This window comes from Ascaphus truei, chromosome 2, assembly GCF_040206685.1.
Source record: "Ascaphus truei isolate aAscTru1 chromosome 2, aAscTru1.hap1, whole genome shotgun sequence".
In the NCBI taxonomy this organism is placed as follows: domain Eukaryota; kingdom Metazoa; phylum Chordata; class Amphibia; order Anura; family Ascaphidae; genus Ascaphus; species Ascaphus truei.
In genome coordinates, this window is record NC_134484.1 from 374,021,731 (window position 1) to 374,039,919 (window position 18,189).

Genomic DNA, 18,189 nt, shown 5'->3' on the forward strand with positions numbered 1-18,189 from the left:
GAGAAGAATTGAGTGTGAGATGCGGGATTTGATCGGAAGCCAGAAGAGGGATTTCACGAGGGGAGATGCTGAGACGGATCTAGGAAAGAGTAGCGTGACTCTGGCAGCAGCGTTTAGGATAGATTGTAGGGGAAACAGGTGAGAGGCAGGAAGGCCGGACAGCAGGAGGTTACAGTAATCAAGATGGGAGAGAATGAGGGCCTGAGTCAGAGTTTTAGCAGTCAAGTAACAGAGGAAAGGGCGTATCTTTGTTATATTGCGGAGGAAAAAGCGACAGGTTTTAGATATGTTTTGAATGTGAGGGGCGAATGTGAGAGAGGAGTAGAGTGTGACCCCTAGGCAGCGTGCTTGGGCTACTGGGTGAATGATCGTAGTTCCAACAGTAATGTGGAAGGAGCTAGTAGAGCCAGGTCTGGGAGGAAGTATGAGGAGCTCTGTTTTAGCCATGTTGAGTTTAAGGCAACGGAGGGCCATCCAGGATGATATAGCAGAGAGACATTCAGAAACTTTGGTTTGTACAGCAGGTGTAAGGTCGGGTGTTGAAAAGTACATTTGTGTGTCGTCAGCATAGAGGTGATATTTAAACCCAAAAGATGTGATTAGGTCACCTAGAGAGAGTGTGTACAGAGAAAAGAGAAGAGGTCCCAGGACAGAACCCTGGGGTACCCCCACAGAGAGATCAATAGAGGAGGAGGTGTTAGCAGAAGAGACACTGAAAGTACGATGGGAGAGGTAGGATGAGATACAGGATAGAGCTTTGTTCCGAATACCAAGAGTATGGAGAATGTGAAGGAGAAGAGGGTAGTCCACGGTGTCAAATGCTGCAGAGAGGTTGAGTAATATGAGCAGAGTGTAATGACCTCTGTCTTTGGCAGTATGGAGGTCGTCAGTTATTTTAGTGAGGGCTGTTTCCGTGGAGTGAGCAGTGCGGAAGCCAGATTGTAGAGGGTCTAGGAGAGAATAGGTGTTGAGAAAATGGAGCAAGCGAGAGAATACAAGACGTTCAAGGAGTTTAGAGGCAAAAGGCAGGAGGGAGACAGATCGATAGTTAAAAAGACAGGTAGGATCAAGCTTGCTGTTTTTGAGTAATGGTATAACTGTTGAAGGAGGATGGAAAGGTTCCAGAGCAGAGGGAGGAGTTAAAAATGTGTGTGAGCGTAGGGATTATAGTAGGACTAAGAGGTTTTAGGAGGTGGGAGGGAAAGGGGTCAAGAGGGCAGGTGGTAGAGGGAGAAGAGGCGATCAACAGCGACACATCCTCCTCTGAAACAGTGGAAAAAGAGTCAAGGAAGGCAGGAGGAGAGTTAGGAAGAGGTGTAGGATGGGAGAAAGAAACAGAGGGGATGTTCTGACGTATGGATTCCACCTTTTCCTTAAAATAGTCAGCAAAGTCCTGAGCGGGGATGGAGGATGTAGAGGCAGCTGAGGGTGGTTTGAGTAGAGTATCAAAGACAGAGAACAGTCGGCGTGGGTTAGACTTGTGCATGTTGATTAGTGAAGAAAAGTATGCTTGTTTAGCTTGCGAGAGGGCAGAGTTGAAACAGGATAGCATAAATTTGTAGTGAAGGAAGTCTGCGAGAGTGTGAGATTTCCTCCAGAGGCGTTCGGAGGAACGAGTGGAGGAACGCAGCATGCGTGTGTGGGAATTTAGCCAGGGTCTAGGGTTAGAAGGGCGAGTGCGGCAGAGAGAAAGCCGGACATGTAGATCAAGAGAGGAGGACAAGGCAGAGTTGTAGTTCGTGACCAGGTTGTCAGGGTCTGTAGCAGAACTGAGAGAGGAGAGGGAGGAGCGTAAAGTGGACTCAAAGTCAGGTAAGTGAATAAAGCGCAGGTTTCTGCAGAACCGGGGGGTAGATGGAGGTGGAGAAGGGGAGAAACGAGCTAGAGAGAATGAGATGAGGTGATGGTCAGAGAGAGGAAAAGGGGAAATGGAGAAATTGGAGAGAGAGAAGTTTTTAGTGGCAACCAGGTCTAAGTAGTGGCCATCCTTGTGGGTGCTGGCTGCAGTCCGCTGTTGAAGGCCAAAAGAAGAGGTTAGCGAGAGAAAACGGGAAGCCCAAGGGAGAGAGGGGGCATCAATGTGGCAATTGAAGTCCCCAAGGAGAAGAACAGGGGAGTCTGAGGAGAGAAAGAAAGAGAGCCAGGATTCAAAGTGGGAGAGAAAGGCAGAAGGGGGATGAGTAGAAGTAGGCGATAGATGACCACCACAGGGAGAGGAGAGAAGATCTGGACAGTGTGAGCCTCAAAGGAGGGAAAAGCAAGAGATGGAGGAATAGGAAGGGTTCGGTAACGGCAGAGAGAGGAGAGTAGGAGCCCCACGCCTCCACCCCTCCACCCCTGCCATAAGGGCACGGAGTGTGGGTGAAAGAAATGCCACCATAAGAGAGGGCAGCTTCCAGAGCAGAGTCAGACTGAGTGAGCCAGGTCTCAGTTATAGCAAAGAGGAGAAGATAGTGGGAGAGAAAAAAGTCATGTACAGAGAGGAACTTGTTAGAAAGGGAGCGAGCATTCCAAAGGGCACAGGAGAAAGGAAGAGAGGAGGGAGGGTGGCAGGGAATGGGTATGAGGTTGGAGGAGTTGACACCAGAAGGAGTAGAGGTTGCAATTGGCAGGCGAGGACGAGCGCATGTAGGAATAAGGCAGGGACCAGGATTGGGAGAGATATCCAAAACACATAAGGGAAACAGAGAATGATTCCCAAAAAGATCCCCATTCACTGCACAGCAAAGCCGAAAAAGTATACAGTATTTGATCAGGGTACAGATACCCACTAGCAATATAGTAAAGTGGGCTGCATGGGGTACCATCAAGTAACCGCTCCCAACACTGTGGGAGGACAGTTACCACTATTCAATAAAAAAAAAAAAATAATAAATACTTTATTCAAAAATTATATATTCGACTCAGTAACACTAACTCTAATTATCATAAAAACAATTAAAACACTTAACGGGTGAGTAGGGTTCAGGGATATCTGAGAATAATTCCAATATAATATTATGTACCCCTTAACCAAATGTCCTGATCACAGTAGGTAAAGTAATTATCTTGAATCAAATCCAAATAGATAGCAATAGTGATATAAACAGCTAAAGGTGCAGCGCAGCGCATCACATGTAACCATATATAGGTAGTAGTGTCTATTGTGAAACTAATCGTAGTGGATGTGATGCACACACTACAGGGTTAACAGAGAAGATTGTATTCTCTCAGGGTGGCGTACTCTTGCATACAAAGCAAAATAGGAGAATACTGTGTGCCATATCCTAGTAGGAAGTAATCATAAAGACTGCTTTAAAATGCAACACAGGCTGTACTGTATTCTCAGATATCCCTGAACCCTACTCACCCGTTAAGTGTTTTAATTGTTTTTATGATAATTAGAGTTAGTGTTACTGCGTCGAATATATAATTTTTCAATAAAGTATTTATTATTTTTTTATTTTTTATTGAAAATTGGTAACTGTCCTCCCACAGTGTTGGGAGCGGTTACTTGATGGTACCCCATGCAGCCCACTTTACTATATTGCTAGTGGGTATCTGTACCCTGATCAAATATACTTTTTCGGCTTTGCTGTGCAGTGAATGGGGATCTTTTTGGGAATCATTCTCTGTTTCCCTTATGTGTTTTGTCTGTCATTACTATCCCCGTGCACCAGCTGAAATTGAATTGTTATCTACACATTACTTAAGATTGTGGCGAGCGGTATCTCACCAAGTTATATATTGGGAGAGATATCCCCAGAAGCAAGGAGAAGAAGCATGGATAGAAAGTGGATGTGTGAGGATGATTTGTAAGGGTGTTTTTTAGTGCAGGGGGTATAGCTGTGTGGTGTCAGAGGACGCAGGTAAGAAAGGAGTTCATGTGAACAGAGAAGTGATGAAGGAAGGAGAGATGGAGATATATGAATAGAGTTAGAGACATACTGAGGCTGGTAGAAAGACATGCATAATTTGAGAAGAAGTGAAGTCACAGCAAATATAAATCGTAAAGGCAGTATCACAGCAGTAATGATGCAGTCTGGTATAGATGATATCCTCCTTTCCAGCGTAGTTCAAATGCAGGAATCAGGGCCAGTTGGAGGTGTCCACTTCTTCATTTCTTTTGAACTTCCTTTTAAACTTCAGTTGTTCAGTAGTCCTGACACATAATGGGCCACTTGGACATAGGCTGCAGGCAGACTAGCTGTTCTGACTGGGTTTATATGGGCCTAAGATTGTTTCAGTTGCATATACTAACATACACACAGCAAAGGGTTGAAGGAGACAGGATTCAGATGTGGGATATTACCTACTGTAAGAATGTTTCAGTTGCATATACTAACATACACACAGCCAAAGGGTTGAAGGAGACAGGATTCAGATGTGGGATATTACCTGAGGAGAGAAGATCTTGTTAGGATAAGAGGTCCTTCCTTTTAAACTTCAGTTCAGTAGTCCTGCCACTTATAATGGGCCACTTGGACATGGGCTGCATGTAATTGGAATAATTCACTGTGGTCCTATGAGGCACTGCTCCTTTAATATTTGCATTAGTTTAGGCTTCACATGGCTTATTCTGTACATGTTCTTACAGATTGACTGCAAGTGACACCAGAGCCTTCAAATAATTGCACATCTGATGCTGCTACAAGGAAGTCAGTGTTTGGAGGGTGTGACGTCAAACCATAACTATGGAAGTCTGGTGCCCAATCAATGATGAGAACAACAAACCCAGCCATCAATCCTTTGTTGTGAAGCTAAGGACGAGCCGAGAAATATTGGTTAAACAAATCAGAAACACCCAGTGCTTGCTTGACAACTTGATTGCAAATAAGTACTTTTCGGACGAAGATGTAGAAATTGTCTTGCAGTTTCCAACAAGAGCGGATAAGGTGAGTAAGTGAGTCAGTGCTCACAGTAGTAATCATAGTTCTCCTTACAGGTGGAATCTGTTCAGTCAGTCCTTAAGTACATACACATATATTGGGGGTGGGGGGGGGGGGGGTGTTTATAGATATACAGTTGTGTGAAAAAGAAAGTACACCTTCTTTGAATTCTATGGTTTTACATATCAGGACATAATAACAATCATCTGTTCATTAGCCGGTCTAAAAATTAGGTAAATACAACCTCAGATGAACAACAACACATGACATATTACATACACCATGTCATGATTTATTTAACAAAAATAAAGCCAAAATGGAGAAGCCATGTGTGAAAAACTAAGTATACCTTATGATTCAATAGCTTGTAGAACCACCTTTAGCAGCAATAACTTGAAGTAATCGTTTTCTGTATGACTTTATCAGTCTCTCACATCGTTGTGGAGGAATTTTGGCCCACTCTTCTTTACAACGTTGCTTCAGTTCATTGAGGTTTGTAGGCATTTGTTTATGCACAGCTCTCTTAAAGTCCAGCCACCGCATTTCAATCGGGTTGAGGTCTAGACTTTGACTGGACCATTGCAACACCTTGATTCTTTTTTCCCCCCAACCATTCTGTTGTAGATTTGCTGGTGTGCTTGGGATCATTGTCCTGTTGCATGACCCAATTTCGGCCAAGCTTTAGCTGTCGGACAGATGGCCTCACATTTGACTCTAGAATACTTTGGTATACAGAGTAGTTCATGGTCGACTCAATGACTGCAAGGTTCCCAGGTCCTGTGGCTGCAAAACAAGCCCAAATCATCACCCCTCCACCACCGTGCTTGACAGTTGGTATGAGGTGTTTGTGCTGATATGCTGTGTTTGGTTGTGCATTATGGCCACACATCTCCACTTTGGTCTCGTCTGTCCAAAGGCCATTGGTCCAGAAGTCTTGTGGTTTGTTCAGATGCAACTTTGCAAACCTAATCCGTGCTGCCATGTTCTTTTTAGAGAGAAGTGAAGAAAGAGGGGATCGGTGTAACATTCAAAACCGCGTGAAAAAAGCGGAACTCACCGGCCAAAAATTATTAAAATAAAAGAATCTTTATTGAGCTACATAAAAATGTGTAACATCCACATGAGAAACGGGCTCCTCCTCCCACGCGTTTCACGCCGTCACTGGCGCTTTCTCAAGGAGGGGGGCCCTGCTCCTTTCATTTGTCCTGGGCCCCATGATTTCTGTTGGCGGCCCTGTCTGCTATCATATATTATTAACCACATGACACACTTTTTTTGGTAAACATTACTTGGGATCTAGGTATATAGCCATAATACCATCAATGTCTGTATTGTCTTTAGAGGCGGGCAAATTTAGGGGCACTCATTCCTACATATCAACACACTATGGTTCTGATGAATATTATACTGTGTGGTATTTGTTTCTACCTGCTATTGAGATTATTACTCTCACTTTGGGCCTCATGCAGAGAGCAGCGCTAACAGGGAAAGCGGCATGTATTGGCGAAATCTGCCTTTAGAAAGGCAGATAATGGCGAGTTTTAAAAAAAGCGCCATTTTTTTTTTTTCTCTGAAACTCGCCGCGCGGCTGTAGAGAACATAAATCTCTCCAGTGTTGAAAACGGCCGTATGCAGAGAGCCGCGAACGCCATCTAGTGGCTGTTCGCGGCAAAAAAATGGCGCGATTTTCAACATTTTCCTTCGCCAGCAAGAAGCTGGCGCTCTGCGGCCGGTGGGAGAGAAAAAAAAAAAACCCCGATTTTTTCCCCACTAGTTTCAACAGCGCTCATATCGCTGGTTGAAACTCTCCATATGCAGAAAGGATTCTAAATGCAGTTTTATGCCCTTTCTGCATATGGCGAAAAAAACTCTCCATTACAGTTACTTTTTATTCCCCTCTCCAATTTCAAATAGCGCTGCTCTCTGCATGAGGCCCATTATATGCATACTTATTTCCGCAGTAATCGCCTATGCTACCTTTCTACACCTCAATAGTATCAAGGAATTCAGTTATACAACAATATTGACTCGACATAGTGCGAGAATTACCCGATTTTAACTATATTTTAGTAGTCTTGACCTCATCTAATAATTAGATTATTGCCCCTGTATTTGGCCTGGATAAGGATCACTTTGAGACTCCTCCTACCCCTGATGAAGCGTGACAAGCTCACGGGAAACGTACGTCGGGTTGCAGTGACGTCATGACGCTGACGTCTGTGCAGTGAGAAGACTGACAACCGGGCAAGCTGTGGATTTAACGGGTTGTATGGCAGTGGCTCTTTAGCCATTTTATTTTATATTATTCGCCTCCATTTTGTCTCCACTTGATTCAGAGACATACAGTATATATCCGTTTCTAGTATATGTCGTCACACAGGGCTGACACTGTATATTACGCTGCGGATGGTAGATCAAAGAGCCTACACCCATTTCTGTTTAAGCAACTGCTAAGACACGACTGCAGTCTGGCTGAGGATAAGATTGCTGTTTTGTTTTGACTGGCAACTCTGTGGTGGCACGCGCACCCAATATGGATACTCTGATGTAGTGTGGTTTTCTACATGTATACGACATGGTATCCTATGCTATACATCTAGCATGGGAGAACCTACACACAAGGTTGCCTATAATTATGCAAACTAGTATCAGAACATGACAGTGTCTTTACTGAGTAGCAAAGCGACTTAATAAGGGGTAACGCCATATAATGGATACATAGTGTAGGTCTTTGATTGCCGCAATTATAAACGTGTCATATATATATATATATGACCTAACATCTGGCTATATACATCTATATTGGATTTCTTGCCTTTTAATACCTTCATTGGTTATATGTGATGTTATTGTAGAATTACTACATTCATACTAGTCCGATTCACAGCTCATCTGAGACATCGATTCTGGTACAGCTGTTGTAAGTGGCAGGATTCTGTAAAACGTCTACTGAGATTTCTTTATTAGCTGTTATCCTCAAACGCTATAGCAATGTATTTATAAATACATGCACAATCTACTCTCTAACACTAATTGGCTGCAACGCATCTCATTCAAATAGCCATGGTTAGTGATTAAGCATTTTAATACCATACGAATAGTGTGTGACAGATCTTAGGAAAATACTATTCTTTTGATGTATCCAGTATACATCTGGTTGTCCTTTTCCCACTGACGGGATTTTATTCACATTGTGTATATATTGTTGACTTACTGTAGTTTTTTATAGTACATACATGTTAACATTTTATTATTTTTTTTATTTTTAGTGGAGCCATTATAGGGTCTGGAGTCAAGATTTTGCGTTTAAGAAAGAAAAAAAAAAGAGTACTGTATGTTACTTTGGGTTATTTCACCATACCATAATTATACCCATGTACAGTATGAGTGCAAATTAAGAAATGAAGAGGGATTCTTTTTGTGACCCCTAGCGGGGATTCACACTGTTTTGCATACACAATTTGGTTCATTCCCTTATGCACCGTCATTATTTTACTAGTTGATATTTATCTTTGAAATAGGTAGAGCAGAAGGTTCTTTCTGTGTTGGTATTCCGAATTCTGACAGAGCTGTCCACTCTGATTTCTTAAGATTCTTCACTCCCGGAATGATTGGTAATTTATTAATGGCTTCAATAACCAGGTTTGCAAAAACCTACACCTGGGAACAAAGGTGGGCAGAAAACAGACTTTGGGGGAGCCCCCCACGGGCGAAACGCGTAGAGTGTCCACTCTAGGCAGCTACTCATGATTTTGTTGGCGTGACTTTTGGTGCTTCTCCTGTGGACTGCATGACTTATCTTCACACATCCTGGAGTTATACTCCGCGGGACTGACTCCATTATCATTACATGGCAGCTGAGTATCACTTTCTCTGCTCGTTGGAGCCATTATCTCCTATGGAACCTATACTCTGGGTTGTTTCATGTGTGCAAAGGGCACTGGCTTTTTGGACACTTTATAGCCATGTGTCCCACTTGCCTCTGTGCAGTCACTACAGGCATTGAATGTATCTTTTTTTGACTTATTGATATTTTTTGTTGCTGTTCAGGGTTTGAGTATTTTTCATCTTTGTCTCCCCTGTGCCTCCCCCTTGGTTTAAGTTATTCTTCTTCTTATGTACATCATTAGGTATATAGGTTTATTTATGTTATACCTTTCTTTATGCCCTTAGCTCAGTCATATGTTTTACAGCTAGGGTTTTTTCCAGGGGTATTTTGAATTATTTAGCTTTTTGTGTGTCGCTTTATATAGTTATTAGGCTTATTGTTTAGACACATTTTTTGCTTTTGGTTTATTTTTCAGCATTATTTATTTTTGTAATTTTTAGTCAGTCACAGTCTTTCTGTATTTTTGCTGCCTCTAGTGTGTGTATGTTTTTAAATGTTAGTGTTTGTTTTTTTTTGCTCGCTATTAAAATCTATTCCTTTTCTATTCTGACTTTAGTTTCCTAGTCCTTTTGCATTACGTTATTAGTTATTCTGTGGTATATTTAGAGTGCTGTTTTTGGGGATTGTCTTAGTCTTTTGTGTGTTCAATATATATGTATGTGTATGTGTATGTATATGTATATGTGTATATATATGTGCATGTATATATATATATATATATATATATATATATATATATATATATATATATCACACACACACTATATATAATATATATATATATTATACAGAAAATGAGATTGTCTAAAGTAATTTATTGAAACCATCTGAATACAGCTCCAGTATAGTGTTTATTATTGTGTATACAGTATGTATATTTATTAAACAGAAAACAGAGAAAAGGGAAAGGACGATCCTTAATAATGCACACTTGAACCCCAGAAATAGAGATGAATTTATCAATAATATTTATGCTTACATTTTCCCAGAATCCCTTGCTACAGAGGAAGCACTGTATGCTAGGAGATATTGGTGAAAGGCAGGGTTGCAGACCTGTCTGAGACATGTGAATGTGCTCACAAGTGATAATTTTAGTTACTGTACTTTAATTCAAAAAGGTGCTAAAAACGAAATAACATATAACTCTAAACATCGTTGCAAAAGATTTACCCCCAATGTTGCCTATTGGCAAAACGTGCGCGTTGGGTACGTGTGATGTCACAAAATGTATGAAGCTATCACGGAGGGGGGAGAGCTGTATCTATGAATCCATTGCAGCACTAGGCAGTGCAGGGTGCTGTTATAGTGCTGAGCTGAACCAGCAGTTTAAAAAAAATTAAATTCAAATTAGTTATCAATCAGCCTGAAAAATTAGATCAGACAATAATAGAGATTTGATTCACGAACATTGTTAGAGGGGGTTTCTATCTGAGCACCCATAACTGGAACTGGCGTGTGATAGAAACGGCAATTTAGCAACTATATAAATTCTGGGATAGACCATGAGCCAGAGGCTGCCGGACTCAAATAGTGTTTGGTTGTTTGGTTTGAAATCCTATTTTTTTTTGTTACGTCTCTTGTAAATACTTATGAGGATTGAGAATAAGAGATGTATTAACGAACACTAACTGTTGCTATCACACATCTTAGAACTCGTAAAAAAATATATAATTAATAGCCTACCAGAGGCAAAGCAATTCTAGAACTAACAGCAGAAATGACAGAATGGAGTAACAATGATCCCTTGTATACAGCGTTTCCATCAATGCCTGAAATGAATACTTTCTTCAGATGTTTCTGCTTACTGAAATGCGTCTACGTGAAGTTAGCTGTGTCCTTTAATAGATAGATTTAGTAATGTGTGTACTGTATGGTCTATCTTTTGCTAAGCTTTCCTGTTGCTGCAGGTTCGGCAGATTCTTGATCAGGTTGAAGGAAAGGGAGAGGAAGCTTCAGAGTATTTCATAAGCATCCTCCAGAGAGCTCCTGATGCTTACTTTGATCTGTGGCCTTGGTTGGACAACATTGGTTTTGAGGCTTCAGTGCAGATTCAGCAGTTACCTGTTATAAACACGGACCCAGGTACTGTATGATAGTTTTTGTTTCTTCTCAGATTAATCTAAAATGATACTGTTTTCTTTCATTGCAAAATAAAAAATAAAAATAGGAGTGCATTTTGCTTTTAAAGGATAAAAATACTCCTTTACTATGGTCCCATAGTATACCCCAAAGATAATAATATGCAACACAGCAATAATAACGACAATAATAACACAATAACAATACAATATGTGGCTTGTTCCCCACAATACTTAGGGTGCCCTGAGCACCTAAAACCCAGTGTCCATCAGGGCCTCCCTTGTCCCAAATGTATATGTGAGGGCAGCGCTACCCTCCCCTGTGTATCGTTGGTGCATGTTTTACCTTCCTGGTACAGGCCTGTATCCAGGAGATGCTCCTAAGGAAGATGGGGATCAGGTCCCACGCCGCGGGGACTCCCACACCAAGCCCCTCACGCCTCACGTCCGGGCCGCCACGCGTTGCTGCCTCCAGCCGGAGTAATTTACAATCTGCTGTCTTGCTTCGCTGGAGTATTTTACTACAGGGGTAATCCCTACGCTGTGGGGGTCCCTACAATACTCGGCTACTGTGAGGGACTCCCTGGGACTTAGGGTTAAGGTTGGGGCCTAGTCCAGGAAGCTTGACTAGCTCCCTGGACACTACCTCCTCCTTCCACGTCTCCAGTTCAGGTCTTCTGTCCCGCAGAGGAGATTCCAAGAGGAATCCAGGACATCAATAAATAGCCAGTCGACGGACCAAATCGTTTCCCCCCGTTCCTCTTCTTGCCGCCTCACCCCCACCCACTGCCCCCCCCCCCCCAAGGCACCCCAGTCCCTCGCCAGCATTCCCCCCCCAGAGGGTCTCTGCTTCACCACCCCAACTTGCCCCCTCTCTCCTCCCCCCTCACCCCGTTTGCGCCCCTGACACCCTTATCCACTCCCCAGCAGCACAGCTCCATCACACCCCTCACTCGCTTCTGCACCACATTCGCTTATCTACGCCTTACCCAGTTGGCGCCCCCAACCTGCATCCCGGACATGAAGCCCCTCCACTTAATAATAATAATAATAGCATGTTTTTGTATAGCTCTGCTAGTTATACGTAGCGCTTTACAGAGACTTTTTGCAGGCACGGGTCCCTGCCCCGTGGAGCTTACAATCTATGTTTTTGGTGCCTGAGGCACCGGGAGATAAAGTGACTTGCCCAAGGTCACAAGGAGCCGACACCAGGAATTGAACCAGGCTCCCCTGCTTCAAACTCTCAGTGCCAGTCAGTGTCTTTTACTCACTGAGCCACTTACCAACTGGAACCTGGTTCTCCTCGGTGATGGCCCCGCTCCGGTCGCGGCCGCCCCCGGAGTAGCTCCCTACCGAAGCGCCTTGGCTGACGCCCCGCCTCTGATCCCTGGGGGGGTGAAGGAGATTACACGCGGAGCCTCGGAAGACTCCAGGGATGCCCCAACGCTGCCTCCCATAAGCAGCAGTACACTGGACATGAACGTTGGAGGAAAGGAGAGATGAAGTGGGCTCGTGAATGCCTGGATTTTTTCCCAGTTGAGGCTCCGCGCTCCAGTCTTGCCCCAACGACTTAGACTGTCAGGACTTGTCCTCCAGCATAAAGAAACCCAGAGGGGAGGTCGTATACTATCAGCCTCCCTCCCTCCGTTTCTCCCAACCATGTTCTCTATGCCTCCCCTCCCCCCCTCGGTTTGCTCTCCCCCCCTCCCCATAGCTTTTCCCCCCCTAACTCCCCCGGTGCCCAATCCCCCCCTCCCCCCCTAGTTCTCTCCCCCCCCCCCTGGTTCTCTCCCTTCCCTCCCACCCCTTGGCTCCCTCCCCCCTGTCACGGTAGCTAGTGATAGGTTATAATAATACACACCAAAATATCTGGGTTGAATTGAACACGACTTAGATATAGTAAATATAGTTTATTCCTTAAAGAAGGTGAACACACAAGATATACAAATAACAGGCAAAATATAGACAGTTACTTAGGAATGGGGATGATGAAGTAATCAGGAAACAGGATTAGCAATTCATCCAGCAATCAGACATCAAGTAGTTGGTAAAATTGAAGACACGAAAGAACGAAGACCATGAGCATAGGACTGACACTGGTTTATATGTAATTCCAGTCCTATACCTTATCATTGAGTGCAGGTCATTGGAGAACAATTACCTGCACCCAATCTCTCCTTGCCACCTCACCTGAGGGGCACCGTAATACCTGCCCACTGGGTGGATATTATTCTAATAAGGGGCTTATTTCCCTAGCCCCCCGCCCACAAGCCTGATGCCTGAATGTCTACTTGGGCCAGGAAACCCTTTGTCCTAGGGTGTGAATTATAACACTTATCATCAAGTACCCACGTCCTGCTTTCTTTTGTGCTCGCATACACAAGCAGGGTGGGGGAGTCTTTGATCAGGGGTTTATTGTAGACCACTTGTCTCCCTCCCTGAGCATTACCATACCCTATGGGCTCTGAGTTTTTATACCAGACCCAAAATACAATTCATGCTTTAATATCTTCACATATTAAAATAATCCGTTCTGTGGGTCTGAGCGGGTGAAATTTGCCAGGTCCTCATGCCGGAAGACCTTTGCAATAGTGGCCAAGTTTCAGTCTTCCACGACCCCCAGAACCGGAGATACAAAAAAACAGTTAAAAACCCCTATTAACTTTAATGCAGGATTCTCCGCCATAGCTAAAATAAATCTCTGCTTTTCACTCTCCCATTGAAATCAACGGGCTCCGCCGCTATAGGCTTTCAATGGAGCAACTCCGCCATTGAAGTCTATAGGAAAACCACAATTCTTTACATTTGCCCATACTCCGTCTGGTTGCTCGGAGAGGGCTGGAAATGGCCATGCAGTCATGCCGGAACAGTGACTACATGCGACCCAAATCCCAGCCCTCTGGTCCTCACAGAACCGGAGATATGGGCTTACACATTTTACACTTTCGGACTTAGCCGTTTTAAAGCCACGCGGCTTTCTCCCATTGGAATCAATGGCCGGCGCCGCCATAGGAAATGCATGGGCCGGCGCTGCCATGGGATTCAATGGGACGACCCTCATGGTGAGCGCGACCCTTTACGGGGTCCCTCATTCCCGGACCCGGTGGGGGTCGAGTGTGGGGGTTCCTAGGGTCTAGGGGCAAAAATAATTTTATTCCTGGGTGCCCTAGAACCTAAGGTTCCCACGCCAATTGTGATTGAACTTGACCGGGTAGTGATCAAAGCTCTTTTTCAGATAATGTTTCCGCTCTTGCGGTCTGCGGTTTGGATAGCTGCCAACCCGTTCCTGCAGGTCGGCGTCGAGGAATCCCCATTGAAATGGATGGCTCCATTGACTTACAATGGGGAACCGCCACTCCTTCTCTCGGGCGCCACCTGCAGGTCTTCTACCGAAATGGGCCCAAATTGCCGGAATCTCCATAAGGTTGCATTGGGCTGCAATGGCGACCTATAGAGAGCTGCAAAATGGAGCCTGAAAAGGCGGGAAAATGGAACAAAGGGCTATAAACACTGAATTAACATTAACCCTTTCCCTTCCGCATCAATCCCAGTGTATGTGTTGGTGCAAACACTGGAATGGGAACAATACACATTTACAGGGGATATACATTTGGTTGCTGAAGCAGGGTAAAAATACCTTACTGGACCGCAGTCCAGTTATCCCTTGCTTCCCAAGTGAGAGCAGGGGGTGGCCAAATGGGGTGTAACACCTTTAATACCGGGCCAAATCCCCTCTCCCATGACATCCCCCACCCCCTTTCTTAGCCCTTCCACATTCCGGTGAATGTTAAAATATTCATCCCAAAATGTTATACACTTTGCATATTCCCCTATGTTCCCATTGCCAGAAGATAATCAGAACCTATACAAGACCAAAGTATCCCCCTATAAATGTCAGATATTTGCCCAGAGATGGTATATAAGATTTATAATCTTCCCCAATTCCCTGGTGCCACAAGACTTTCTGAAATGTCTCATACCCACTGCATACCTCCGATAATGTTGACTACATGTTCTATGAAGACTTATATACCACCCTTACCCCATGGTACTTTATGAAGCAAAACACTGTTTCTAACTCAATGTATATATGCGTAAATGGTATATAGATGCTCCAATATGATGCTCCAATATGATGCTTACCCTCCTCCCCCCCTCCCTCCGCCCTCCCGCCCCCCCCCCCCCCCCAACTCCAACCAATGTAAATACAAGTTGTAAGGTTTATCACTGTAACACCCTGTAGGAACGATGTCTAAATGACGCAGGCACATGACCTTGACAAATGTTATAAATGTTTGTGCTAATATGATGTACACAGTGTATAGCGCGCGATTCCCCTCCCCCCTCCCTTCCCCTTCCTGTCCCCCCTTCCCCCCTTCCCCCCTCCCTCTCTCCTCCCCCGCCTTCCTCCTCCCTCCTCTCTCCTCCCCCGCCTCCCCCCCCTTCCTCCCTACCCTCTCCCTCTCCTCCCTTATCCCCCTCCATCCCCTTCCCCCCCATCCCCCCCTTGCAAAAGGGGACATACAGTCCCCAGTTTCTTCCCTGTCAACAAAAGGTACTACGTGGGTCTGGAGTCTCCCAACAGGATCCACAGACTACACACTAACCTTAAATGTGAATATGTTATAACTGTGTAAATATATAGTGATATAGCTCTTCCCTCCTCCTTCCCCATTCTATAAAAAGAGGCATCACAACTACTAAACCCCCCATTAAGCAAAAGGTATTCTATATTATGCGAACATCTCTTCAATGTGTAAATATGTAATTATGTAGCCATAGTGCTCTACCTCCCCCTCCTATAAAGGGGCTAACATAGCTCCCAAACCTTTCCCCGAGCAAAAGGTATCATAAGAGTTATGTGAATATACCATATATGTGTGAATTTGTAGCCATGTAACACTGTTGCCCCCCCCCCCCCCTTTTCCCCATCCTCTTCCCCCCCCCCTCTTCCTCTCCCCCCTCCTCTCCTCACGGAGCCCTAGGGATTCAAGTTGAAAGGGCTATTGTAATATCCCCAAGGAATTCTGTCCAGATAACGCGGACATATAACCTATGTAGTAAGAACCCTCAAGTGCTTTGCCAAAGTTTAAAGGCTATAAGAAAACTGCCCTCAAATAATGCAAACATAAGTTTAATACGTTCCCAAGGGCAGAAGGAGCACTCTTGGGACCCCCCCCCACCCCTCCCGTCCTATCACTCACTTATCTCAGCCCAGATCGAAGCCCCACGACCCTTATCCCAACATAGACTGCCAAAAGGCACACCTAGAATTAGTGAAGGTTCCACCACTACTGACTTTTTGCAAGTGGTTAAGGTTCTGCTATATGGAGGGTGTTTGGCCCTATCCCCTGTTCCACATCAGGTTTGGTGTCCTGGAAGGATCTCCAGGGGTGTTTGACCCCTCCACCTTACTCACACTTGTGGCTAAGGTTATTTTTCTTGGGCCATGCAAAGGCCCGTCCACTCTCTCCCTCCCTACTGTGTCTACACCTCCCCCCCCTCCCCGAGGTTTCCTTCTCATCTCCATCCCTATTCCTACTGGGTCCTCGCCCCATTTTTAAAAACAAGACCCATTCCGGGGTCCCTTCCACCCACCCTGCCCCACTCCCCAACTGGGCTCTTGACATGGGAAATCCAAGAGCTTCGGAGCCCGGAGCTCTGAGATGTCCCTCATAGTACAATGTCTTCTATTAAACTAATCTCGCTCAACGTAAAAGGCCTCAGTTCAGTAAAAAAGCGGAAACTAGTACTACAGGACCTAAAAAAAAATCAAAGGAAGACATTGTGTTTATTCAAGAGACCCACTTTAACTCACCAACACCGCCCAACACATTCAGAAGTGTATTTCCCCCAGGCATACTTCGCATCCTCACCAAGCAAAAAAAGAGGAGTAGCCACCCTAATCAGGACCAGCGTCCCATTTGTTCTTACTAAGTCACTCTCTGACCCAGATGGTCGGTACCTGTTAATCCAGGGCACCTTATCAGGAACACCAATCACGCTTGTTAATGTATACGCCCCCAACGAGAACCAAATACCCTTTCTAACAAAATTTCTTGAGTCACTAGAGCAACAATCCCTCTCCTCCCTAATTATTGGGGGGGATTTAAATATGGTTGCCTCACACACGCAAGACAAATCCACAAACTTCCACCCCCACCCCTACACCATCTACGCTTACTCCCTATGCCACCCAATCCCAAAAGAAGGCCAAAAAATTTAAGAACATCCAATATAAATGGAAGCTGAACGATTCCCTACTTAATTGCCCCGAAACAGAGCTCGCAATACGACAAAAACTGTCAACTTTTTTCCAAATTAATGCAGGATCTGTCTCAGCTCCAGCTATGCTATGGGAGGCCCACAAAGCCTCCATCAGAGAAGATCTGATCTCAATTGCCTCCTATAAAAAGAAAACGAAACTCAAGCTCCAAAAAGATCTAACAGATAAGATTGCACAGCTGGAACAGCAGCACAAAACCACGGCGTTCAAAAAAACGCTAAAACAATTAACTCTAGCCAGATCTGCCCTTAAACAAACACAACTCGAAGAGGTGGAGAGGGCCCTGAGGTGGTCCAAACAAAAATATTTTGACAAAGGCAACACAGCAGATAGGCTCCTGGCATCAAAGCTCAGAGGCATGCGATTAAAATCCCAGATAGCCCGAATACAGACTAGAAAAGGACAGGTTTCTTACATAGAAAAAGAGATAGCACAGGAATTTGCAGACTTTTACTCCGATTTGTATAATCTACACCCCCCAGACCGAGACCCGGTTAGCCCCGAAACAATATCGCAATATCTAGCGCAGTGTAATCTCCCCTCCCTATCTCCGGAGGAGGTGGAGACTCTGAACAAAAACATTTCCCAAGAGGAATTATCCGAAGCTATCGGATCTCTCAAATTAGCCAAAACGCCGGGCTTTTCGAATTCTTATTATAAGATGTTTATGCCGACCCTCTCCCCCTATCTATTAGATATGTACAACTCTTTCCTGAAAGGAGAGCCGATTCCCGCCACAATCATGGCGGCAAATCTGGCCATAATCCATAAGGAGGGTAGAGACCCGCTTCTGTGTGGTAAGTATAGGCAGAACATAAAACACAGACAAAGCTCAGTTTTTAGCACATCCAGTGAGACTCATACACGGTACAGTGCCTAAATATATATGTATAAATATCTAATAAGTAAAATGGTCTTTTAGTTTGACATTTTTGGCCAAAATTGTTGTAAGCCCCTGAGCCAACGCCAAGGCAGACCACATATCAGGGGTCCCTAACGCTAATATAAATTCTTAATAACCTGTGTAATAACAGGAAGAACGATTGGGTTATGGGCTCACTCCATAGC

The 18,189-nt window shown here is 44.5% G+C and overlaps 1 protein-coding gene across 4 annotated transcripts in view; it reads left to right on the forward strand.

Moving 5' to 3' along the window:
- Positions 1-18,189, forward strand: part of NOD1 (nucleotide binding oligomerization domain containing 1) — a 77,330-nt gene that overhangs the window by 26,375 nt on the left and 32,766 nt on the right. For all 4 annotated transcript variants that reach the window (XM_075587067.1, XM_075587066.1, XM_075587068.1 and 1 more), the window contains 2 exons: positions 4,577-4,874; positions 10,665-10,839. In XM_075587067.1, the coding sequence (XP_075443182.1) occupies positions 4,674-4,874; positions 10,665-10,839 (376 nt within the window). In that variant the 5' untranslated portion in view covers positions 4,577-4,673. The remainder of the gene's footprint in view (positions 1-4,576; positions 4,875-10,664; positions 10,840-18,189) is intronic.